At 41.3% G+C, this 24,519-nt stretch overlaps 2 protein-coding genes across 4 annotated transcripts; both read right to left on the bottom strand.

Moving 5' to 3' along the window:
• Positions 1-145: 145 nt before the first annotated feature.
• On the bottom strand, positions 146-2,949 carry zpd (zona pellucida glycoprotein d). 2 transcript variants are annotated; one of them, XM_085915389.1, is made up of 10 exons: positions 2,756-2,949; positions 2,570-2,621; positions 2,382-2,492; positions 1,918-2,126; positions 1,686-1,843; positions 1,164-1,278; positions 958-1,085; positions 658-841; positions 370-475; positions 146-290 (listed from the first exon to the last, which is right to left on the bottom strand). In XM_085915389.1, exons 1-10 carry the CDS (start codon positions 2,774-2,776, stop codon positions 160-162), a joined length of 1,215 nt encoding a protein of 404 aa, XP_085771515.1. In that variant the 5' UTR covers positions 2,777-2,949; the 3' UTR covers positions 146-159. The 2 variants fall into 2 exon arrangements, with proteins under 2 accessions (XP_085771515.1, XP_085771516.1); XM_085915390.1 differs by having other exon boundaries at positions 2,382-2,520; positions 2,756-2,941.
• Positions 2,950-5,473: 2,524 nt separating this feature from the next.
• Positions 5,474-24,010, bottom strand: nup93 (nucleoporin 93). Of its 2 annotated transcripts, none has more exons than XM_085914833.1 (22): positions 23,841-24,010; positions 22,573-22,755; positions 22,232-22,349; positions 14,663-14,725; positions 13,374-13,502; positions 12,827-12,901; positions 12,066-12,158; positions 11,847-11,986; positions 11,586-11,718; positions 11,266-11,423; positions 10,984-11,149; positions 10,755-10,848; positions 8,238-8,429; positions 8,039-8,165; positions 7,886-7,958; positions 7,649-7,693; positions 6,920-7,036; positions 6,694-6,812; positions 6,487-6,604; positions 6,292-6,375; positions 6,089-6,217; positions 5,474-5,795 (listed from the first exon to the last, which is right to left on the bottom strand). In XM_085914833.1, exons 2-22 carry the CDS (start codon positions 22,749-22,751, stop codon positions 5,685-5,687), a joined length of 2,463 nt encoding a protein of 820 aa, XP_085770959.1. In that variant the 5' UTR covers positions 22,752-22,755; positions 23,841-24,010; the 3' UTR covers positions 5,474-5,684. The 2 variants fall into 2 exon arrangements, with proteins under 2 accessions (XP_085770959.1, XP_085770960.1); XM_085914834.1 differs by having other exon boundaries at positions 5,474-5,792.
• Positions 24,011-24,519: the final 509 nt, after the last annotated feature.

Genomic DNA, 24,519 nt, shown 5'->3' with positions numbered 1-24,519 from the left:
GGCATGGAAGCTTCCACTGATCACTCACCAAAATCTGATTTTGACAATAAACCAACATCTGCTAAGAGAATGAGTTGAATGATTGATGTAATTGAATGTCCCGTTGTTTGCTGCCCTGTTTATTGTGACAATTAAGCATCAAACACTGTTTTGACATTTTTATTGAAATGATAACTGGTCAGTTTGTGCAACCTTCCTACTGGCAGCTCTTGCCACTGCGATGAGGAGAGTGACGATGAAGCCCACGGCCCATACACCTGCTACAGGGAGCACCACGGTAGTCATGACATCTATGGAAAGGATACACAACCAATAATTTAAAAAAAAAATAAAAAAATAAAAGACCGTGATAATGTAACGGCGGCTTACTGGACAGCGGTTTATCTGGCGTTTGGATTCTGATGGGCCCGTAAGACAAGAGCCCTTGGGCGGGATCTACTCGCACTGCTTCTCGCTTAGTGATGGATTTGCAGTTCTGCAAGCAAAAAAAAAAAAAAACCCAACTCATTTAAAATAATTAAAAAAAAAAAACAAAAAAAAAACACATGATCATATTGCAAGTCATTCTTCCCCAAAGGTAACCTCCCAGTCCATCACATGGAGAGAAAATATATCGTGGACATTGAGAAGTAGCTAGGATGACAGTAATGAGCTCACGGGTGTGCAGGATGTACTGTCATCGGGGTCACAGAGCTGCACGGTACAGTGAAGATAGAATAAGTGCGGCTCCACTGTGAAGCGGAACATGGCGAAGCTGTAGTGAATGGTGGAACTCTGCCCATTAAGGCCAGACTCTCGCTCGTTCAGGCTATGGAAGCCAACCGTGTCGTCGGTCGCACACCTTGACACACAAACGTCGGGGAAGAGGAGTCAGAAACACACAAGCGTTCATGGGAAAAAAAAAAAAACAAAAAAAAAAAATCAAGAATGAAAATTTCAGCAGAGAAATGTGTCAACCCATTCAAAAGCAGGCTATGAACCAATCCCTCCGAGGCATTGGGATGCTGACTCTGTGTGGCCCAGCAGTCGTTTATGCGAAGGAGGAAGAAGTCTGCGGGCTCCGTCACGGCAATCTCAACATACACCTGAACGCACGACAAAAGATATTGAAACCAAACTGCAGAGTGATACGAGCAGAATCCAAAGTGAAGCCGGAAGACTACCTGATCCCCCAGCTCGATAGTTGGAGCGCTGCTGAAAGGTGTGGTGTAGCTATGATCCGTGTACAACATCATCCGGATGATGGCGTCTAGCTCATCGACACGCACCATCGCCTCGCTGTTTGGGAGAGCCAAGCGGAACTTTGTCATTTAATTGCTTGTTTGCTTGCTTGAGATAACGTTGGGATGAACCTATGCAAAACACTTTCTCACACAGTACTTTCACTGAATCTCAAAGACATCTTAAAATGCAAGGCGCATCCGCTGTGTCACAATGGTGATTAAACCGTTGTCGTAACAACTAAATCACCAACATCCAATGCAGTTGACAAAGTGCGGAAGAGTGACTGAAATGATTCAGATGACCTCGACTATAAATAGTGCCAGGATGGTTATATCCATCCATCCATCCATCCAGGCAAGAAATAAACGCCTAGTTCGAAAAAAAGGGCTGAATTCGATAGTTTTGACAATGCACATGGCTTCATGAGACGGAATGGGAAAACAAAATGAAAGCCACTTTACCTGGAAATGGGCTGAACTGGAAAAGGAAGGCTAACCGTTCTGATGAATGGATAAATGCATGTGAAATCCAACTTGATAACTGGATCTCTGATGATGTTTCCAATGACCTGAGGCTCTGATTGAAGACTCATGGTGTATGTGACATGTGTAAAGTTTTTCTGAAAACAATCACATTTGCATCTGTCATTGTATTCGATAACAGCCAGTGTTACACTTTGCAGCACGGACGCACCTCTAGCGACCGGCCTCCGCAGCCGATGTATTCATTTTTTGCTATCTTGACCATGTAGTATGGAATTTTGTTGATAACTTCCCTGTGAGCTTTGCATGATTTATTGGGCAGGTGCAAAGACGTAACTGGCGTGTTGTAATATATGAAGAACTCTTCTCGTGCTCGGACTCCCATGTAGGTTTTAGTGCACAAGACTTTGATGTGTGCATCTGTTTAAAAGGAAAAGTCCCCCCCCCCCCTCAGGATTAATTGAACAAGTAGATTATGTACTAAAAGAAAATATTCAATCCAAGGTTATACTACTAATGTTAAAGAATGTAAACATTCATGAGTTTCGATTAGACTTCAACAATTCATGAGCTGGAAACTTGTGAATTAAAATATGCATCAAATGTTCATTAATACTGTTATTGTCACAATGATGATATAATACACAAAAAGGCGTGGGGAATGGACAAGATTACCTTTGTCACAGTGATCATCATAAAACCCTTCCACGCATTTGCAGGTACTCTTGTCTTTAAATAGGACACACCTTTCTGGGTTGGTGGCGCAAATATCCACGTCGCAAATTCCTGTTTGCACAAAGCACATTGGCGCAAACTAACATGCTCGTCATCTGACATTTCACTTAACATTTGTTTACAATTACCTGTTACTTGATGCTGGGTGAAGCCAAGGAGTAGCAAGAGGAGAACAGCCAGCTGGCGTGAACATGAAATATTTCTATTTTAAATGTCAAAAACTCATAATGGTTAGCAGCCCAGGTGAGGTAGCCTGGCAAGCTAGCGAGCTACTTCCCACAACAAAATAACACAAGAGGCAAACTCACACCCACCTGACAGTTGTTCAAAGACATTGTTGTGCTAATTCTTTCGTAAAAGGGCAACTTTAAAGCCCGATTTGAAAGTTTTCATTCACGGTCAATCGGGGCCGTTAGGTTTTGTTGTCACCTCTTCCTTACCGGACGTCCTGCAATTAAAATCACCTGTGCTCTGTCATGGCGGTTAACGTGATCAATTTAGACTCACTTTGACTTTTATATCCTTTCAATGGTTTGTACAATTATTCAAGTTAAGGTTATCAAGTTAATCTTCGCTTCAGTTGTTCTCACATTAAATGTATTTCATCGTTTTGATTAATTTATAAAAAGAAAATATATCAAGGACTCTTTTCACGTCCCCTTGGGTGATTGGGATATTGACCACTAGATGTCGCTACCACGCTCCCTGATATGACTGACGTCGCCACACGACAAATGTGACTTATAATGATTTTAAACGAAATAATAATAATGATTATTTATTTAACACTAGATTATTTCGAGTGTTAAGCTCAAAATAGCCTTTTATAATAATTTTATATAATAGTTTTTTTTTATCTTAATCACGATAAGTGGAGTAGTAATAGAACCACGGCCTGTACTCTAAGATAGCGATCTTTTTTACTCCTTTCTCAAAACCAATTGTTTTTAAAATTTTCAAGCCAATTGAACCCGTTATACATTTGCAAAGTTTTAAAGCACATGTAAGCACATCATTCACATGCTATATGTACTTAAAACTAATGAATGCCAAAAAGTCTCTAAACTAAAATTGTAATGTAATACAGCAGGGTCTATAATAGAAATAATAGTAATAACAATACGTAATAATAATAGGATGACTCTTGAAGTAGACAGATATGTGCCATATGGCAGATTTACAGTACTATCTCGACGTGTCAAAATTAGACAGGTCACCACTTGCCCAGAGGCTATAGGGGCCATTTTCCCAGACACCACAATTGCCTGTCTTCCATCTGTTTGTGACAGAAGCAGAAGAGGTTGTGATTATTAGAGCGCTAGTGAATGATGAAAGAGCTTTGAAGGTCATCAATAACAGAAGATCAAGCCTGAAACACTCACACATGATCTACTCCTGTCATGTGCCCTTGAATATGAAAATATTTGGATTTCCGTCCATTTTTGCGAGCTGCATTACATAAATTTGACAAATAATATCCCAAGTCGTGCTGTTTATTTTGTTGTTAGAACTTTTCTGTCCACCATGCAGGACAATTTATATGATTACAAGCAACAAGGAACTAACACGCTGTATTATCTGAACTGTTAGCGTGCACAAAGGAAAGGCTTTTGGATAAGTAGGCATAGTGGTGGATGTTTCTCTGACTGATATAAGTGAAACATTTTGGATACTTTTAAATGATTAAAACACAAGAAAGACTGGAGGAAAAAAGTCAAATACAAATTAAGTAGTTGATTATAATTTATTGACCTGCACATGAATACAAATTACCGTATTTTCCAGACTCTAAGTCACTCCGGAGTATAAGCAGCACCAGCCATAAAATACATAATAAATAAGAAATAGTGTAAGTCACATTTTTGGGGAAAATTTATTTGATAAAATCCAACACCAAGAACAAATATGTGTTAATAATTTCACACATAAATCGCTCCCGAGTCACACCACCTGTCAAACTATGAAAAAAAACTGCAATTTACAGTCCGGAAAATACGGTAGTGTGTTCTTTTGCATTACTAATGATACACAAAAGAAAATAACGGCCATTCTCTGTTGAAAATATCGTGGATCCTTTCCTTTTTTTGCAGCCAGAGGCTCGTTGACAGTGGTGCAGTGCCACCCTGGTGTTGTGAAATAGCCGGCTTGTAGGCGGTCTCTGTCATCGGCCTGATTCACAACACCAGCTGGGGCACACACACCTGAGGGACACGTCTTCTGCTGCACTTGCTGCTGGATGATGCTTGCATCAGTCGAAAGTAGAAAGCTGTCCCAAAAAGAGGATCGTGCCAATCAAGTAATCAAAATAAACTTTAAATTAAAGAAATAAAGGCCTGATGGATGTGAGTAAATACAACAATATGATTATAATTGTGGTTATTGGCTCAATCGATTTGCGGCCCAGAGTGAACTTCACGTGTGTACAGTATGTGGAACAGCACTGACAGCATGAGCCTCCATCTGTGTTCTCTCAGGCCAGACTGAAGGACACGGGGTTCGGGCCACACAGAATAGTAGAGCGGATGGCGGAGTGGGGTGTCGTTACCCAAAATGAAGGCTGTCGGCAATTATTAACACATAACTCTGGCTGACTATTTTTCACACATTATCAATGTTGCAAGATCATGGAATTTAAGAGAAGTAATAAGGGATGATCTGAAGACTCACCATATGTAGACACTTCTAGGGGACAGGCTTTGCTTAAAATAAAAAAATGGCTGTGGACTACAAGAGCTCAAGAACAACTGTCAGTCTATTGTTATCTAAAGAAGATTGGTCTTAAGACATCAGCGGCAAAAATCGATGAGCATCACGCCTCTAAAAATGTTCATACAAAATGAAAATTTCTCATTTCTCCGATATTACATTTTTCATGTAGAAGAAAAAAAAAGGGACTATGGCAAAAATGGAGACGAACCAGGAGTCTCTTTTTCTATAGACCATGACTGCATTCGAAAATGAACGCCATCAAATAAAGGAGTTTTAAATAAAACAGGCAAAATAAAAATGTGAATGAAACAAAACTGAAAAATTTTTTTTTTAATTCCAAATAACTGGCAGTACAAATATGAAACAGCACAATGGGAAAAGAATCAAAAGAAATAAACTAAGAACAGAAACACAAGATACAAATGCAAACACCATGAATGTTTGCCATATCAAAATGAAATGATGAAAATGAGAGTGTGCTAATAGCTTGGTGTCACCAAAACGGTTGTTAATGATTCTGTGTGTAGTGACAGCTCAGTTCATTAGTAATTCCATTTGCACCAGTCTGGCATTGGTGTCCCCGGCCATGTTGTAGGGAATCATCCCAGCGAAGGTGATCAAGGCTCGAGCTTGACCGCGTAGCTGCTGTGATCACAAGAAACCAAGTGGAGATTACCATAAACGAGAAGCTCCGGATAGGATGTGTAACACCCACATTGCCGTTTAGCATCACTTCATAAGCAGGTACAAGAGGAACAAAACATCAGCTAGGTACTTGTAAAATGTCTGAATGGTTCAACTATGTCTCAACTGCCATGAAACTAACTCGAATTATGATGTCAGGTTCCATATATTTGGCAAAACCCCTCATAAAAAAAAAATCAATACACCAATATTTGATGCAAAAATTGAGTCAACTTCCTAAACAGCTCACATACCGTGTCTTTGTCATCCAAAGTTCTTTGAGCTCGTCCCGGTGTGCCTGCCGGCGCCCCCCTCAGGCGCTTGTACTGCGTGCACAGGATGTTCATGGATGCTAGCAGCACCTCTGACAGGTTGTGACGCACCTGTCGAAGATGTAGACACCTTATAGAACATTTCTGAAACACAATCTTTCTATTTGGATTCAAGAACTCATCACCTCGTCACTAAAGTTCCTGAAGGCTGCGACTCTCTCCTCCACACTTTCCTGGCTGAGGGGCAGAAGCTTCAGACGCTCCATCACCTGACAAGCAGGGACAACATAAAGGCCGTTAACCTCGCATGACACTTCAACTTAATGCGCCGATTATTTTCCTTCTCCTCAAAAAACATTGAGAGGTTCTGAAGCGCTCACATCATATGCTCGATCGATATGCCCTGCGTGGTACTCATCGAAGAAAGTCATCAGATCCAGAAGTAGGTAGAAAGTGCTTTGGATAAACTTGTCACCTGCGATGCCTTGAGAGCGGTACCTGCAAGTGGAGATGAAAAAAATCAATCAATCGCTTTCTTGTTTTTCTTGGAGGATTTGAAATCGTGTACGTTTCTTGTGGGTTCTGACCTACTGGCGATGGCTAGTGCAGTGTTTTTGAGCCTCTCCTTATTAGACTGAGTAGCGCTGACTAGAGCAATGACAGGGCTCAACAACCTGTTCATCAGCTCCAACACCTTGTCTGGATTCTTCAAAGGTGTGATGACCACAGAACGCAGGCAAGAGGAAACGGTAGGAAGGTTTAAATGAGCTCTGCTCTGGAAGAAAACGAGGCCATGATGAAAGAGCAACTCACCTTGGCCAGCTCATACAGTTTGACTGCTTCTTCAAACAAACCCTTGTTCTCAGCTTCCAAGGCCACTTTACTAATGATAGCTCTGGTGTCTCCGGCAAACTTATCAATGACCCCGGGCTAGAGAAAGATGGAGGCAAAAACAGATATAGGCGCAACTGAGGACATCCTGATTCTATACGCTACAAGGAAAGTGATGTCAGGAGGACTGAGTGAAGTTGAGAACATTTGAAAGATGTCTACCTAGAGAAAAGGTGTGTGTGTAAGTAAGTCATATTTTTGAAATACTTCATTTATTGCAGTAGTTCCCTTCAAAAGCTCAAACTCATGTTTTACAGATTCACTGTACACACCTAAAGAAAACATCAAATTCTGTCTTAGACTAGAGGAACATGATATTTTGGTAAGACTCTGCCATTTGAAAATGTAATTTATGCATATAATGCGAGTTTTCACTTTTGATATTGAATTGCAGCAATAAATGAACATTTTTAATCCGAATTGTATTTATTTTCTTGGAGACGCAGCTCTATAGCTCCACTCTATCAGTCAAATTAAGCACATTTGAAAAGTTCTTTGCTGTTTACATGTACCTTAAGAGATGATAGATCAATGATGGTTTGTCATACGCATAAACTTAAACAGTAACTCAGTTGAAAATTCCCAAGGCTAATGAGACTAAAGCCATTACTTGAGTGAAGGAAAAATTCAGATTAGAGAAAATTTTCTTACCCTCCTGCTTCCGTCTTTTTCCAATTTTCCAAGTAACATATCAAACTGGGGGAAAAAAAAAAAGACAAAACATTCTCACCAAAGTTGCTCTGAATAAAAATGTGGGTACATTTTTAATCACCATACGGCAGTAATTTTTGCTTTCAGCCATTGAGCATTATCCAAGAGAGGGACTGCAGATGAAAACTAGTCGTTTAGGCTTGCTAAGGTACATTGAAAGCAAATTACTTCACTCACCTCTCGACTCTCAATAACAAGTTCACTGACACATCGCATGAACATGTTCTCTCCTTGGCTGTCCTTCTCATTGCTGCAGATATGCATTGTATGTATTAGAAAAAGTTGAATTTGTTTGGAGAGGAAAAAAAAAACATAACTGAGGAAAATTACCGTAAGAAGTAAAAGTACTGCAGGGCTTCCCGTGGGTCCGTTGACTCAAATTTGCGAGTATAAAGCATGAGCAGGCGGATAAAGTTGAGGCGGCGTACAGTGGGCGGGTCACCGGGCTCTTGACTCACTGCACACAGATGCCGATTTAAAAAACAAAAGTTGTTTTTCCCTTCATCCCGTTATATCTTCTTATACTTACGCAGCTGAGCGCTTTGGCCAGACGACTTGAGCAACAGCCGGAGCTCATACAGCGCCAAGGCCACGTGAACGGCATGACTCCGAAGTCTCTCAACGCGAAACAAGAATGCCACGGCGGCCTCGAACTGAGCAGTCAGGAATAGGACCTGGAAATATAGGAAAGGCTGCTGGCTTGCAGAGAAATGGGATTCTCCTGTTGAATGAGAGAAAAAAGATTTTCGAAATTAACAAAATACACCATGAATTAAATATGCATAGAAAACTTGTTTCCGCTCAATTTTATGGCTGCAATTTAAGATGTGATGATATTCATTATTTATTATTCTCTTTCCATGTATTTTTTTTTAACAAACACAAGTAATAAATTAATTTATTACAATTAGCACTATGAGACTTATTGTACACAAATGTGGTCTTATAGGTTCGGCACTGAACCTATCTAGGCACGATATAAATAAACAAAAAACAAGAAAAAATAAATAATACATTTAAAAAAAAAAAAAAAAGCCTTCTGACTGATACGATTTTTTTTTTTACATAACATACATAAAACAGCCTTTGCCAATTGAAATTTGCATTCTATGACATTACGGTGTCTATTTGCATTCAGTTAATTTTTCAGCCCAAGCATAAATTCATTTGTAATCGGAAGGTACTTAATATCCTGGAACATGAAAATAGCCACACACAATGTTGTAGAGCAAGCAGACATGCTTCTATCAGTTAGAAAATTATCTTCACAAAACCTAAGAGCACGTGGGCGGGCGGAAATGCAGTACCAGAGATGTTTTTTAATTTTCATACATTGGAATAAATTAGATAGCATGCTGCTTCTGCATCACTTGTAATAAACACGAAGTAACGGTGAGAAACAGTAAATGAGGGTGAATATGACTTGCTTCCGTCAAACGCTGCATGTGCACCCATAAGGTGCACAGCGAAACTCCGACATTGGTAAGCATTCGAACGCAATTAAATGTACCAAGGCTTTAAATTGACTCAAACAGAAACGGATGCCTAATTTGTTCCGCACATACAGCATGAGCTATTCTTTAGAGATCCAATAGTTCACATTCTGACAGTCCGACTATGCCAACTAACATGTAAGTCCAAGACATTTGAAAAAAAATTCTCTGATGCAGAGGTACTTAGTCATCAAGTTTACTTTTTAATTATAACGCCTAATCCTCTTGCTGCCTCCAAGTTTGAGGAGTAGAATACGGTGGACTATGTCAGCCATTTTATAGCCTTATCTCAGACTGGCAGCGCTTTAGTTCAAAAAGCACTACGAGAGAGAGCGAGAGAGACAGAGAGCGAGAGAGAGCGAGGGAGAGAGACAAAGAGGAAAGATAAAGAGGGTGAATGTTTGAGAAAGAGCAAATGTACAAGTGGAGGGCGTAAAAAAAAAAAAAGGAGGGGAAGAAAATCTGCAGGAGGATGGAGGAGAAACAACGGAGCAAGTGTGAGAGGACTGAATGAAACAGAGGGATAACAGAAAAAGAGGACAGAGAGCAGGATGTGGCGGCGAGAGAGGCCAGGCCAGGCGGGCGGTGCTGACGGAAACAGAGTGAAAGAGAAAGCTGGGTGCTTCGTGTCCGGCTGTGAAGCAAGATGGGGGACAACGGAGAACATGGTGCCAGGCAACGAACAGAGGGAGCCGATGCACCGGGGGGAAACAGGATGGGGCTTGAGGCTGCACTCCGTGCTGAGCAGAGGAGTGGGAGAGGCAAAGAGTGAGTGAGAGAAAATGAGAGAGAGAGAGAGCGAGAGAGAGAGCGAGACAGAGAAAGAGTGAGGGGTTATTGAGCGTAGCCTAGGTCTTATCAGAATGCAGCAGAATCCTTGGGCAAAGACAGCCAGGGGGGAAAATGGTGGGCCACGGGGCCAGCTGTCATTTTTGTGTCTCACGTATACATGGTCAGTTTCCTTTTACTTTAGAAATGTTGGATGAGAAAAGTTCCCGACACGTGACGTGGTCTTTCACCTGCGAGCTTGCTAATGTTGCATCAAGAGAAGTTAGGAGAGTTAGAAACCTCTGTTATTTGTATTTGAATGCTGTAGATATTTTCAATCTCTAATGTGCTTTAAAAAAATGATGATTTGTGTCAAACGAGGATCCAAGTTTCCATAGTTACGACTATAAAATCCATTTGACTTCAGATTCTGGTCCACTGTTCCAATAACTAATAAACTTTTTTTCCCCCTACTTAGAATGACCAAGGATTTGCTTTGCCTCATAGTCACGTCATTGTAGCTTTTTGTCAAACTGCAGCTGCTGAAGCTTCGAAGTACTCTTGTGTCATACAATAGAGTATACCGAGCCTGTGGATTCAGATTCATTTTTAGATTGCTTATTACAACCAAGTGTAACCCATTTAATCATTAGCAAGGCTAGGCGAAAGCAAACACAATGCCCTTTTGTACAGTTAAGTGTTAAGATAAAATTGCAACCCCAAAAATAACACAACTTCACGGTTGATCTGTAGTTCTGTGAAATACTGCGAGAGTCACGACATACCATAGTCCTCCAGCAGTTGCTTCTGTAACTGTGGCAAGGTCAGCCTGTCCTGAATTGAGCTACCGCCGTCATCGTCGAAGCAGACCTGATTGAGCTGCGAGAGAGAGAAAGAATCACGCGAGAGTAACTCAGATGACAGTAGCTGGCAACTCAAGAAGCAGATCAATACTTAGATTACATTGGGACCCAGCAAACGCTCCAACAAAGAACTGAAACAGACATAATTTACCTTAAGCCATAGATAGTCTTCAGTCTTGTCCGCAACTTCTCCGTGGTTATCGCTGATGTCGCATTTCCCGATGAGGCAGTAAACAGCTCGCTTATAGGGATCTGCGCTGTTCCTCAATACTCTGCGGTAGTGCAGACGAAGCTTGTTCTCTGAACTTGGGGAAAGTCTAAACGGCAAAGACGCATCAAACGGAACACTAAGAAGAGCATTCCATTGCAAGATCATGAAGTCTGTGTGTGTCTGCAAGTGTAAATGTTAAAAAAAGAAAAAAAAATAGCTCACCGTCTATCTGGGCTGTTTGCGTACTCCTGAAACCAGGTCTTGAAGTCTCCTAGCTGGTGCTGCACTTGATTGATGACATGCATGGCCGCATTCAGGTCTCCGCAACGTAGACAGTAGTAGATGACAGCCCACACTGGGTGGCCCTCTATATCGCCATCCTGTGGTATGAGCATGAATGCGTTGCAACAAACTGAAACAAAGAGTGGCTCTTCCTCTCTAACAAAGCTTCACTACTTGTCAAAAATGAACAGACTCTGAATTCTCGATACAAATTCAAAAAATTCTGGAACTATATATGGCATATTGGAAGCATGTGTTACCTGCATTCCAGGCAAGGGACCGGGTAACTTGATGTTAAGGAAACTGCGTACAAGTTGGTATGTTCCCGGGACCCCTCCCAGTTGGGCTTGATGGAGGTTTCCGAACACAGTTACCATGGTAAAATTTTTATAACTGCAAGATAGGAGACATAAGATTGACTTTAGTCAGCTGCATATCGACATTGATTTCACCACATTGCAAACATTACAGTTGAATTTTTTTTTGGTTTCAACTGAAGAGATTTGAATCTGTACGTTCACCTATTCTCGAGGAAGCCGAGCGCCTGCCGCACAAACGCCATTTGCATCTCAACCGAAGTGCGACTCTTTAGTGTATCTTTGGCAGGTACCAGCAAAACATCGGTCATCTGTTTCACCATCACCCACAGGTCTGACACATTCTAGAAGGAAAATGGCAGCTAATGACAACCGCCTACATCCAGGACTGCAAGAGTGATAGTTGCATTTACATGATATTACCTTGTCATCTAAGCTTTCTGCTACAGATGCACATAAATCTCCCAGATTCGGCTGAATGTGACCATTCACGATCTTCTCGTTGAACGCATAGATCTGCAGCAGGGAGTGACATTTTGCAAATCAACAAATAAAACGGAGATTACGCACCCATTAGCCAGCAAAACCAATAGAACATTTTATTGCCACGTTTGAAATCACCCCATAAATAATGAAATAAATAACACATACCATTCCGTCTTCAACTTCCAGATTAAAAGTAAAACGTTTACGGCCATCGAGTGAAATGATTTGCCACAAAAAACAGCAGGAAGACAATTACGACGCCGACGAGGTCTTCAAAAAAGATGACGAAAACGAGACAAATGATGCCGCATGCGATGTGGCGACACATAGTGTGAGGATGTGGATCCAACAGAATGAGAGAAGGTCAGAGTGGGGGGGAAAAAAAGGTGGAGAGGCAATGGGAGAAGACAGAAGTTACCCACAATCCTCCTCTGCTACCCCCATCAATCAATATGTTTGATCTGTCTGCCTGACCTCATTTCACTTCAACAGTGAGGCGAGAGTGCATTTAAAGTTAATCCACATTCTGGTGAAAATCACATTGCTAAAATCAGCAGATGATGGAATGGATACAAAATATTCCTTTTCATATTGACAACCCGGCTAATTTTGAATAAGCGGGGATTACGCCGCCAACAATTTGGCCAGTGTGATCCAAAGTGAAATTGAACACAAGCAGGTCCTTTCTCTGGACTCACCTGCCGTCCATATGCCATCTCCACGCTGTCCAATGCGCTTCTTCCCGGTGCCGTTATATCGCTCACAAAGCTGGGCTACGGCAAAAAAAAAAAAAACAGTGACAACCAACTAAATATGTTGCACACGAGTACACAATCTTTCAAATAAATTGTTGAATGAGAAAACAGATCAAGTGTGGAAACAAAAAATTGTTAGTACAAGCTAAGAAACGTGGTGCCAGACGTGACATATTGAGAACAAAATAAAACGAAGCTTTCTGAAGCTGCCATATTAAACGGACGAGAAAGTCAGAAAAGTCTGTTCAAACGTTCAAAATATACTAAAAATAGACATATCCTTTGGTCTTCATTATTTATAAGATGCGGGAGGCTGACATGGTATTCTATTTTAGGAAACGTTTCTTTTCCATGATAGACACAAGTTCAAATAAATAGTCTACAAAAGACAAGGAATGCAATTTGCAATATTTTAGCAGCATTTTTTTTTTTTTTTTTTTGCTCGCCGTGTAAAGGCGGTTTATTTCAGCTTTGGCCGCAAATCTTGTACCTCCACGTCTTGACTGAAGTCCAGTGCGTCCTCTCCCGCTCCGAGGAGCGTGTGCAACACTCTCTGCTTGACCTGCTCCCACTGGACCAGCATGGACTCACGATGGTACTCTTCAGCCAGCAGGAATGTCTGAAACATGTCGCGCTTCTTTACACAAATGGGTGGAAACAGGAAATCCGTGCACGGCCTAGTCTCCCATGAAACGTTAATATTCCCGCACGAGAAATCAACTTGACGACATCCCGCATGCACCCCGGGAAAAGATGGTAATAGCTAGCTCGAGACTCAAGTAGAGCTTGTGAAATCCATCAGGACTGGTCTATTTTAACCTTCCACAGAGACTCGACGTGAGATAATGGGAACATTAGATAATTAAATCCTTCCCATCTCCAGCCCAGGGAGATACCAATCTGGACTGGAGCCCTCATTTACCGAGTTAAATTGGTCACTATCTGGATCTCTCGGCTCTTCTTTTACACATTTGAGCTCATTGGCATAAAATGAATGCTAATTTACTGCGATGGTCTCCATCGAGCTTATATCTCGTCAACCGGCTAACGGTTTTCGGCTACTAGTGCCATTACTGCTATAATACTGAAATAAAATGATCACGTCAAGGGAGCTTTGACTCTAGCTGAATGTTGAAGAACGTCGATATCAAATGCTGTTTTTTTTTTTTTTTTAAACACCTTCTTGATGAGTATTTAAGTTGGCTAGTCGTGAAAGGAATTTCTGTCATACGAAACTTTCTTTAACAGATATAGACATCTGCAGGGAGAAGTCGTGCAAGCGTTAATTTGTGCCTTTAGAGCATTTTGCCGTTTCAACCCTTCACATAAGTCTTTGCCGCTCTCACGGGGAACGAGGAGATAATGGGAACGACACCTAATTAAAGGCTGGGCCTATTAGATCTGCGCATCGGGGAGGCCATTTCAAAACCATTCCCTGAAGATTCGCACCAGAAGGACGTTTAGATCACTGCCAACAGACATGAGGAAAATGACTGCGTGTTTAAGTATTCTTGTGGTCAGAATATAGTAGACCTTCTTAAATTGATGTTCAATAAAAAATAATAAAAAATAAAAAGAGGATTCTCAATCCAGCCAAGTTGGTGCTAAAGCTATACTTAATCGTGCTAAGGCTGATGTATATATATTTTTTCAAGATAATTTAGTCCAGCCAATTTCCTAGGTTCTTGATCTGAATTCCCACTTTGGTCTGTCACGTATCCCAAGATCTTTTTATTTGACCCGAGCACAAATGACAAACACTGCAGGGTAGGCACTGACCCTGCGGCGCGATTCCTCGATGGCGGACAGCAGGGCGTTGTCCCTCTCGTTCTTCAAGAAGCCCTGTGCGGAGACAAAAAGAGCAGCAGAAGATGGTCGGGTTTAGCCAAGTGAATCGGAGAGAGGAAAAGGAAGAGGGATGATGACGTCTTCATTTGGCTGGACGAAATGACGAGTCAAAAAATGTGAATACTTTTGACATGGAGAAATTTAACAGACATTGACTCTGGCGGAGACAAGTCGCTGCTTAGCACACGTGTTGGGATTAGTCAAACGTACAGTTACAATTTCATACAGATGAAACGGCAAGTGTTAGCACTTTGAGCTGTGCTTATTCTCTCCACGCCATTTTGCAATGAGACAGCAATCCGCACGGACGCCATTTTGACATTCCGTGCAAAACATCTCTCCCTCTCCTGCGCCTCTCCCTAGGAAACCTGTACTCGCGTTTAACTTGATGTGTTTCGAGACAAACTTAGCAATCAGAAGAGCGTTCGTTTGCAAATGGCCCTTACATAACAAATGCCGCATGCAGATGAGTATCAGGCAGCGCGAAGAAAACGCTGAAGGAAAGAAAGTCAGTGACCGCAGACGAGCATATGGAGCGGCCATTTTGAGAAAGCAACAAAATGGCAGATCGTGCTTTGTGCTCTTAACAGAACTGTGAGCCGCCGGCTGTGTTACAGTCTGGGAAGAAAAAAAGAAGTGCCGAGGCAGAACGTTCAAGATGAGCATTTTCTTCCTACTACAGAGCCTGATGAAAACTCATTTTACTAAATAACTTTAAGGGAGGTGCATAATAAATTCATCAATAAAAATTCTGTCAACTGTGTGGAATTGATAGTTGATTATTCTTGAAGCAACTAAGGCTGAATTGTTGTCAGAAAATGCTTCAAATATTTTTCAATGAAAAATTAAATAGGATCACCGAACGTAATTTCACCCTTGCGGCCTACCGAATGTCTTAAGCTCACAATTACGTACCACGATGAGCCTGATGACTCATTTGAAAGTGATCTAACACCTATTCCTATTTAAGGAAATGATTCATGTCATGTATATATCAGACAGCTATGAACAACGCCATTGGAGGTAATCAAGTCACAGATCTTGCTTGGAAGCCATAATCAAGTATATTTGCTATTAGTCATTGCGTAATACAAAGTAAGAACTCGGGCGCACCACATTCTAAATGATACAAATTCATCATTTCGAGCAAACTGCTCGACTTATAAAAGTTAACCAATAACAGCACACTGAATGAGCTCCGATGTTGTGTTGTTTTTTTTGTATGTTCTGTAAAGCGCTTTGTTACGGCGATGGCTCTTGTGAAAGCGCTATATGAAAAATTATTTGAGAATTATCATGTAAATACAATAAGTAACGGAACTAAAATGTCAAATGAACAAACATATCATTGTTGGTTGAACCAAACTGAGAAGACCAAGACAGACGTGCTAGGGAGGTTTTGATTGGATTAGCCTTAATTTTGTCCCTGTTTTGCAGCCACTGAAATCAATACATCTGCAGCAAGGACATAAATTGCTCTTTTTCCCTCAAATGCCCCGAGGAAGGCTATCGTTTTGGGAATTTATGTACTATAACGTAACGCCTTCGGGCCTGATGGAAGAGCTCATCGTGTTGCCGATGTCGGGTAATAGCTCATCTATTTCATAATTATGTCATTTTTGGTGCCATTTGCTCTTTTGTCTATAGGAAATTGTATCATGTTGGTTGCAAAGAAGGATACGACGGCTATTCTTGAAGGCAGCTAGAGAGGATGTTCGCTCATAGGGAAATGAGCACTCTTGGCCTTCGATTTCCTCTCTCATCATCTCTCTTGTGCACCCTGTAAAGGCCACCTGCTGGTTGATTTTCCTACCATTAGTCACATTTCTTCTTTGTCCTATATTTCCAAGTCGTTCACGCTCGTCACTGCATTCCTGCGACTCCCTTTCCCACTAAAACGGAGAATACCAGCACTTTTACCATCAGTGACGGGAGTGTCAAATATTTTATGTAATCCTCATCATGCAGTGAAGGGTCCGTCAGCATCTTCACTTTTAGATGACTAATTTTACAATAAAGATCTATAGTCAATTTACAAACAGGTCTTACGGCTGTGTTCTTATGTAATTATTGTTTTGTTTTTTTAAATTTAAACATTTTTAAAAAGTTGTATATTTTTTTTTTCAGTTCACTGATATTGTGTCAGTAACAATCCACTGTCGTTACCTCCAACATTTTATTTTGTACAGCTGACCATGGCTAAAATGAGGCACGCCCTGCTGTGTTTGTGAAAAATAATAGTAGTAATAGCTTCTAGACAAATTTAATTTTTTTTATTCTATCATCGCCTTTGTTATGGGAGCTATCAACGATAATTATTATTCCTGTAATTTTTTGAAGGGGAAATTATACATCTCTAATAGACACAGGCAACGTGACAAGAGCTGCTCATTCGGCCAGAATCTTAAACAGCAGTGACACGTTGAGAAACACACTAGTGTCTTTGCTGCATTCCTACAGCAAATGAACTGCAATAAGAAGCGACGTTGTTTTGACGGCAGCTCAATTCACACTGCCAAAGACTCCACCGAGAACATATTTTGGATGCCGAATACGCGTTTGAAACGTCGCCTTTAGCGGTGGCCAAAGGCGCCAAAAGTCTGATATACAAATCTTCTGTATGTTCGTTTTTCTCAAATATATGAATGCATTGTTCTGGCTCAAAATAGTTCAACAAAAGACAAAAAGAACCAATGCTATATAAAGGATTATGTTTCATGTGTGGAAAGCAGGAAATTGGTTTGGGAAAAAAAAAAGATGGAAAAACAATGACAAGGCATTCATATCAGATAAAATTTGGTTGTACATGACATCTGACAGTCAAATGTGTTCTGAGCAGTTGAGCGATCAAGTCAAATAAAGCCATTGTAAAGATGAATATAGATCAAGTAAAAGAAGGAAGACATGAAGAAACATGTGGCAATTGTCAAACGGTCAAGGTGTTATTTAGGGTGGCAAAAGATGTATGCCTTCTGCTTGCCCCACCCTTATATTGTGCATCCTCGGAGACTTGCTAACCTAACCATAGTGAACATTCACATCCCATTGATAATAAAATCCAGAAGCTTTCGCGGCACAACCACAGGGGCAAAGAAAAGAGGAAGAAACACGAAAGTGTATGTAAGGACATTACGTGGGTCAAAATGAGGTTAGATTGTCTTTAAAGCAATGAAAAATCCAACAGATGGCAGTTTATGGCATTATCTTTGTTTATAGGAAAATTTATAAATATCTGATGAATGACTCAACATTTTTTTTTTTTTTTTTTTAATTGCAGACAAAATGCATCTTTTATCAAGCATGTATGTAGTGACACACACACAATGTTCCCCCACATTTGTTAATGGACACATTGGCTAGTTTGCTGCGTTGGCTCAAACAGGCCTTTTTCTGTAGATAGATCTGCACACTCACGAAAGAATTTCCTACTTTGTCACAAAAATCATGACAGGGTTGTACAATAAGAGTAAAGGATAAAGTGTTAAAAAAAAAGAGAGGTTGTGTGTGGCATCATGACACCGAGTGCATGAGGCAAGGGCACTTGCCATGACACAAAGAGCTGACCAGTGCTCTAGTGTGTGTGTGTGTGTGTGTGTGTGTGTGTGTGTGTGTGTGTGTGTGTGTGTGTGTGTGTGTGTGTGTGTGTGTGTGTGTGTGTGTGTGTGTGTTGTGTGTGTTTGCAAAAGGAACAACCCCATAGTCCACTTCCCAGCCGCATAACCACAAACTCTACTTCTACAAATACAATATGCAAGCACGTATGTTGATCTTCTTGCAATTGAACATTTCCACCCAATGACATTCTAAGGACCATAACGTGATCAATAATGTAACATATAAAGCAAAGAGCAAGGATGACAGACAGATGAAGAGGCGTGTGTGTGTCTGAGACAAAGCCGATACCTGTCTGATAGTGTGTGTGGATTCATGTGTGTGGGCAATACTCACTCATGCTCAGTGGCTGCCTGGCAGAAAAGAGGACATGTGTGGTGAACGCTGGAGCAAAAAAAAAAATGTTTCTTTTCTTTGTCTGTGCCAAGGTTTGTGGGCTTTGACAGCGCAGGAAAGACCTGCGTGGCCCTTTGGTTTCTCCATCCCTACGTGTCGCTCCGTGCCAGGGCGGCGACGGTGGCCGCCATTCTGGGGCGTGTTCCCCATGCCCTGTCCGGCCGGCATGGCGGTGCGCCTGCAGCCCTTTCCTGTCTGAAAGTAAGCCACTGACTATGAAGCGCGTGCAAGTGCCACATCCAGACTCACTGGTGGTGCTTTTATTGTCAGAGGGCCATACCAACTGTGAGGGCAGACACAGGGGGAGACGCATGGGAAGGAACTATGGATTCATATAGGCTGTCTGTTCATACCATCAGCTGACTCCCCCCCTCCCTCAGCCACATAGCTTTGCTCTCATTCAAACACTCCCTCACTTCATCTAAGCATTGCTGACTGCCCTCCGCCTCCTACCTTCCTCCATCCCACTCATTTTCTCCCTTTTTTTTTTTTATCCATCTGTACATCCTTTCTTCCCATGCCTTCTCCTTCCTCCCTTTTCTCAATGCAATTACAGTAATGGATTACCCCCCCCCCCCGCCACCCCACCCTCGGTTGATGGCTTCCGACATCCTGTCTCGAAACGAGGCTAATCGTGCTCTTAAGGGTCATGTTTAGTTAATGAAGGGCTTCTGGAGCACATGGGTGGGGAAAGCTGGGTGGGCACACATCAAGCAAACATGTTACTCTACACACCACTTGTAGTCACACTCATTCACAGCGCCATATGTCATAGCTGTGGAAGCCTGCACAATCTCGAGCGACAAACTGCAGGTACCGCACATGCACGTTCATTCATAATCTAGGGAAAGGGGTATGAGCGAGTAACCCGCCGACGCCGACACACACACACACACACACACACACACACACACACACACACACACACACACACACACACACACACAGTAGCTATGTTCATGTAGCGCTGCGGATATTCTGTGCTCAGCCGACTGAAATTGCTGCCATCACTGCCTAAGGATGAGTGTGGGGGTGGAGATGGCGAGGGCAGAAGAAGGGAAAGGATGAAAAAGTAAAAAAGAAATCATGAGGGGGGGAGAAAAAAAAAAAAAAAAAAAGAGTATGCGCTGGAAAGGGAGGGTCGTCAAACAGGAAAACGCTGAGGGACAAAGACAAAGTGGGGAAAAGTGAGATGAGGACACAGAGATGCAATGAATTGCGGTCAGACGCCATTTTTCCCCACCAGCGACGCTCTCAGCATTTCACGCCTTATGTTACAGTATTCTATTTATCGGGTGCTCCATATTTCCTCATTTTTCTTCATTCCTCTCTCGTCTTTGCCTGCCACTCGTACATGATTTGATGCCACAGAGAACAAAGCATCAAAAACAACTAATCCATGTCTTCACCAGAATTTCAGATCGCTTTTCCAAATCTAGCAGTCGGGAACAATACGTGCATTTTGGTCAATGAGACCATGCGCCTCACTATTTCATACACAGGTATGGCCGAATTATGTAATTATGAATTTCATGGGATAGTGCTTTAAATCAGTGCCAGTGTTGGGTCTGGTAGGAAAATATTTCAACTGTGTGGTATAAGTGAAATCACTGCACCAATGTTATTTATTATTATTATAGAAATTTGGGGACAATGTCCAAGTCTTGCCATAATTTCAGAAGCAATCAACTTTAGAGATTCTGTTGAGGAACAATAAACAAAAGCAAATATAGCTGTTGAACTTGGAAGTTTTCCATCAAACATATACTTCACAGACACATGCACACAAGTGGCCAACACTCTTAAACCCGCAATCTGGGACTCTAGAACTCCTCGACTCAGTAAAATCCTTTTTAATTTGTGCTCACTCAAACAGAAACATCAGCTACACAGCAATTCCCTTGGTGTATTTATGAATGTTTCACAGGTACCGCAGAAGCACGTATTAGCTCAGTCAAGCCTGACGTACTCGGTAGAGCATGCACACAAGCGTGTGCGGAGACATGCAGTGTTAACATTTGATCAATTCCAGAACTCTAAACCATTCATACCAGCTGCCATAACAAAGGGATGGTCAAGATGAATCTGGGTTTTTTTTTTTTTTTACAATTCATACATTAACCTCAACAAAATGATGCATAGTTGCCACGTCTTGAGGTGTATTCCACTTTTACCTGCAATAACGAGCAGAGGGGCATTTACTATTTATTGCCCACTGGCATGTCACTGGACTGCTGAGTTATGGTGGTTTGCCTCCACTCAAAGAGGAAATTATTCTGGTCAATTCGATTGTGCGTGCGTGTGTGGCTGCAAGCATGTGTGCACGTGCGCACTCTTTTGTTGCCAAAGGCTAAGTGCACTCACTACCGGTCAATCGGTGGGGCAAGAGTACCCAGGCTAACTTACATCCGGTGCACCAAGAGGAGACAATGACGGAATATTTCATATTAACACAGTCATACAGAATAGAAGGAAAGAATCAGTGTTTCCTTAATTGCAAAGAAAAAGAATCACTTAACATCTTAACGATTCTTTTTTTTCGCTTCTTCCCCACACAGCAATCAATAGCTTCTCTGTCTTTTCACAGATAGATCTGCAACATAGCGATCATTTTAACATTCTTGGCTGGCCTTTAAGCTTCTATCAAACTTCTGTTTGAGTCTGACACAGGGGCCCACCAACCTATGTTAAAATGAGAACTACTTATTGACTACTGATGAGTGCAAAAGGTAACCAGTTCGATACAGGTACACACTTCTGAAATAACAAATGCTCTCAAATTACTTTTCATGTTATTAGAGATGGCTTTATGTGTCCCTAAACATATTTTTGACACTGCTTTAAAGCATGCGCAATGTAGATTTTACCATGCGCTGTTATTTTACAGGTATGACATTTGTGAAAGATTCCGCCTGTCTAACAATTCATAAAATTATAATAATTATATTATATACATTTTATTATCTTACTAGATTGTCATTATCATCATTATTATTATTTAATCCCGATGTGCTCGAGAAAAAAAACAGGGCAGATTTTGAATCAGTGTAAAAACAAAAACTGTGTTCTGCCATTGCTGGAAGAAAAAAAAAAGTAAAAATGTGTTGACCATCGATGATTAATTTCACTAATCACGGTAGGGCTCAGTCACTGTTCACTCATGCCCATAATAAATCAGAATTTGAGCCCAATTGCTCTTTTATCACCTTATGAGCTACTCACACAAACGCAAACACATCTGTTGCGACATAAACTTGTTATAGTTACAGCATAGTTGCAGTCCAATGTGGATTGAATGATTTACAATTTTGGAACGGGAAGTTTGGGTGCCAGTGCAAGCTTTAATTTCAATACTGTGTATGCAGCCAGCATCCGAGTTTAAGTGTCAGGACCAGTCAAACTATGAAAACAAGTGTGGTTAATTGGCCAAAAAATACGATAATTGATATGAACGCTGAGAGATGGTGAAACAGCTTGTTAGTTGAATCCTACCTGTATGTCAGTGTCTTTAACCGGCTCCAGGGGCTCAAAGGTAGTGGCCGCACTTAAACTCTCCAGTCGCTGAGAAATGTGGAAGATGTCCAAACCTCTGGAACCGAGGAGGATTGACCTGAAGTGTGAATAAGAATATTGTCTGTGAATCAATCTGTTGGTGGGACTCAACAAAAAACATGTTGTCAGTCAGCCAAATTAAAATGTTTACTCATCATATTAGATTAAGTATAGAAATTATGCAGAAGAGTATCTGTGAAAACTCATGAACACGTCAAATCAAGCAATGTCAAAAAGTCATGTTGCTGCTTAAGTTGACTATCTGTGGGAAAATTTCTTACGCTTTGACATCGGCAGAATCCTGTGATGTTCGGGTGAGCGTGCGTGATCGAAGTCTCTCTCCTGCCTGTTGTATCTCCTGAAGGTTCCTCTCGACATGCGGCAGCTCTGACACGGCCTCCGTCTCCGCAGCCAGCTGCTCGGCCTGCTGCAGCAACTCCCCGAAGCCCTCGGCATCCATTCCTCTAAGGGGGGAAAATGATTGATGTTATGACAATGTCATATTTTGGGCTGTCCATAGATGTATTTTTTATTGAATCACACTTATCATTTGGGGAACAAAGTTGGAGCCTATGCTAGATGAATAGAACAACAAGAGGTGAGGTAAATCCTTTATTGGTTGCCAGACAATCGCTATATTCTTGAATATGGTGAATTGTACACAAGTGTGAACGGTCAATCTTGTATGTGTCATGCAGCTGACAGGCAGCCAGTCCAGGTTACCAAGACACTCGCCCATTGTCGGCTGGGAGAGGCTTGCAGCCCTAAAACCGAAAAGCTACAGACATCAGTCAAATTCAACTCAGTATGTGAATGAATTTGAAAGTACTGACATTTGAAGCCATATGTTATCATGGTATAAGGCCTCTTCAATCCATTTAATTACATTGGGCTTAGATGGGAACGATTGCACTCCTTGCAAACAATAGCAAAGAAACATTACTGTATGCTTAAGTTCTGCAATATACTAATAACTAACTTGTATACCTACAAGCATTGAACATACTTAAAGCTACGGTGACAGGGTTATATTAATAATGTACAAGGATCGAAGAATCGCAAATTTAGCGTCAGATGTCAAGGGAAACAGTATATCAAACTTTGTGATAACAAAACCATTGCGAGTACCACAGTGCTGCAATAAAACGTCAATCGCGTGTACCTCCTATTAAAGATAAACTGCAGAAACCTCTCTCTTTGACATCTGTCAACACAAGCAACTCTCGCGAGCATTGCTGTCAGTTTAGGGTTTGTCAAGAACGAGCTAGCACAATGCTAATTTACTGCATTCGAGACCTGCATTTTCTTTCATTTGTGGCCAAGAAACTAAAAGAATATATGATTGAAACGTCGAAACTAACTAAACTTTAGGTTCGCTTTGATGGGTGGGCAACTTCAAGCGAGATAGCCATTGCTATACTTTAAAAGGCAAATCGCTATTAGCTTGCGGGATAATGCTAACTCACATGGACAAGTAATAGCTCAAGTTGTAGATACTTGGGTTGTTGTTTTTTTGCACGTCGTCACACGAAGACTAGGATTTCTTTACCTGGTGTTTGAGACGAACTACAGTCAGGATTCTTCGCAACGTGTTGAACAAAAATCACCAGTATAGCCAAAATATTACCATGCAGCCTCGAAACGAATGTTATTTGGCCCGGCACTTTAGTGAGCGAAGCTGATTGGACGACGTAGAAAACCCAAACCGGATATCGCACTTGCTCGCCTTCCTCAATACACAGTAGTAAAGCTCGACACTCCACCAGCTGGTCTTCAAAAGTACTGCAGAGGACTTCCTAACGGTTTGAAGAATAAAAGTCAACAGACTTAATACGAATTATTCTATACTTTTTAAGAATCACAAGAGTACGGTAGCGTAACTGTAACTAGCAACTATACCAAACAATATTGTTACAATAATTACCCTTGTAAGAAATTTCAATTATATGTATTTAAAACGATTGTGTATTTATTTATTGCTTTTCAATATTAATAGTGACTTATTTATGTTTTCACCGAAAAAAAGATGTACTAGAGCTAGGTAACTAGTCATCTGACACCATCATCGTCATCTGAGACTGGTTTCTTTTTCTGCCCGTTAACTATATATGCAAATATACTGATCTGTAATGGTCTTTATACGCAGTTGAAAATGAAAGATCAGTCAAAGTGAGCCTCCTGGGAGCTGACTGTAGTGTGGTGTGGTGTGGTTGTGAGAAGCACATTGT

The sequence above is a fragment of the Syngnathus leptorhynchus genome, chromosome 6 (assembly GCF_054491065.1).
Source record: "Syngnathus leptorhynchus isolate UIUO chromosome 6, UIUO_Slep, whole genome shotgun sequence".
Classification (NCBI taxonomy): domain Eukaryota; kingdom Metazoa; phylum Chordata; class Actinopteri; order Syngnathiformes; family Syngnathidae; genus Syngnathus; species Syngnathus leptorhynchus.
Note: the sequence above shows the minus strand (reverse complement) of the source record. Positions and strands in the feature narration are given on the sequence as shown.

What these genes read in the sequence shown, in the direction of transcription:
- zpd (XM_085915389.1), bottom strand. Translation starts at nt 2,776, where the DNA reads ATGTCTTTGAACAACTGTCAG. An exon ending in CACCCAGCATCAAGTAACAG is followed by an intron (nt 2,493 to 2,569) that starts GTAATTGTAAAC and finishes TTGTGCAAACAG; the next exon opens with GAATTTGCGACGTGGATATT. An exon ending in CTATCGAGCTGGGGGATCAG is followed by an intron (nt 1,086 to 1,163) that starts GTAGTCTTCCGG and finishes TCGTGCGTTCAG; the next exon opens with GTGTATGTTGAGATTGCCGT.
- nup93 (XM_085914833.1), bottom strand. Translation starts at nt 22,751, where the DNA reads ATGGATGCCGAGGGCTTCGGGGAGTTGCTGCAGCAGGCCGAGCAGCTG. An exon ending in TTAAAGACACTGACATACAG is followed by an intron (nt 14,726 to 22,231) that starts GTAGGATTCAAC and finishes GTCTCCGCACAG; the next exon opens with GGCTTCTTGAAGAACGAGAG. An exon ending in AGATGGCATATGGACGGCAG is followed by an intron (nt 12,159 to 12,826) that starts GTGAGTCCAGAG and finishes TCCCTGCTGCAG; the next exon opens with ATCTATGCGTTCAACGAGAA.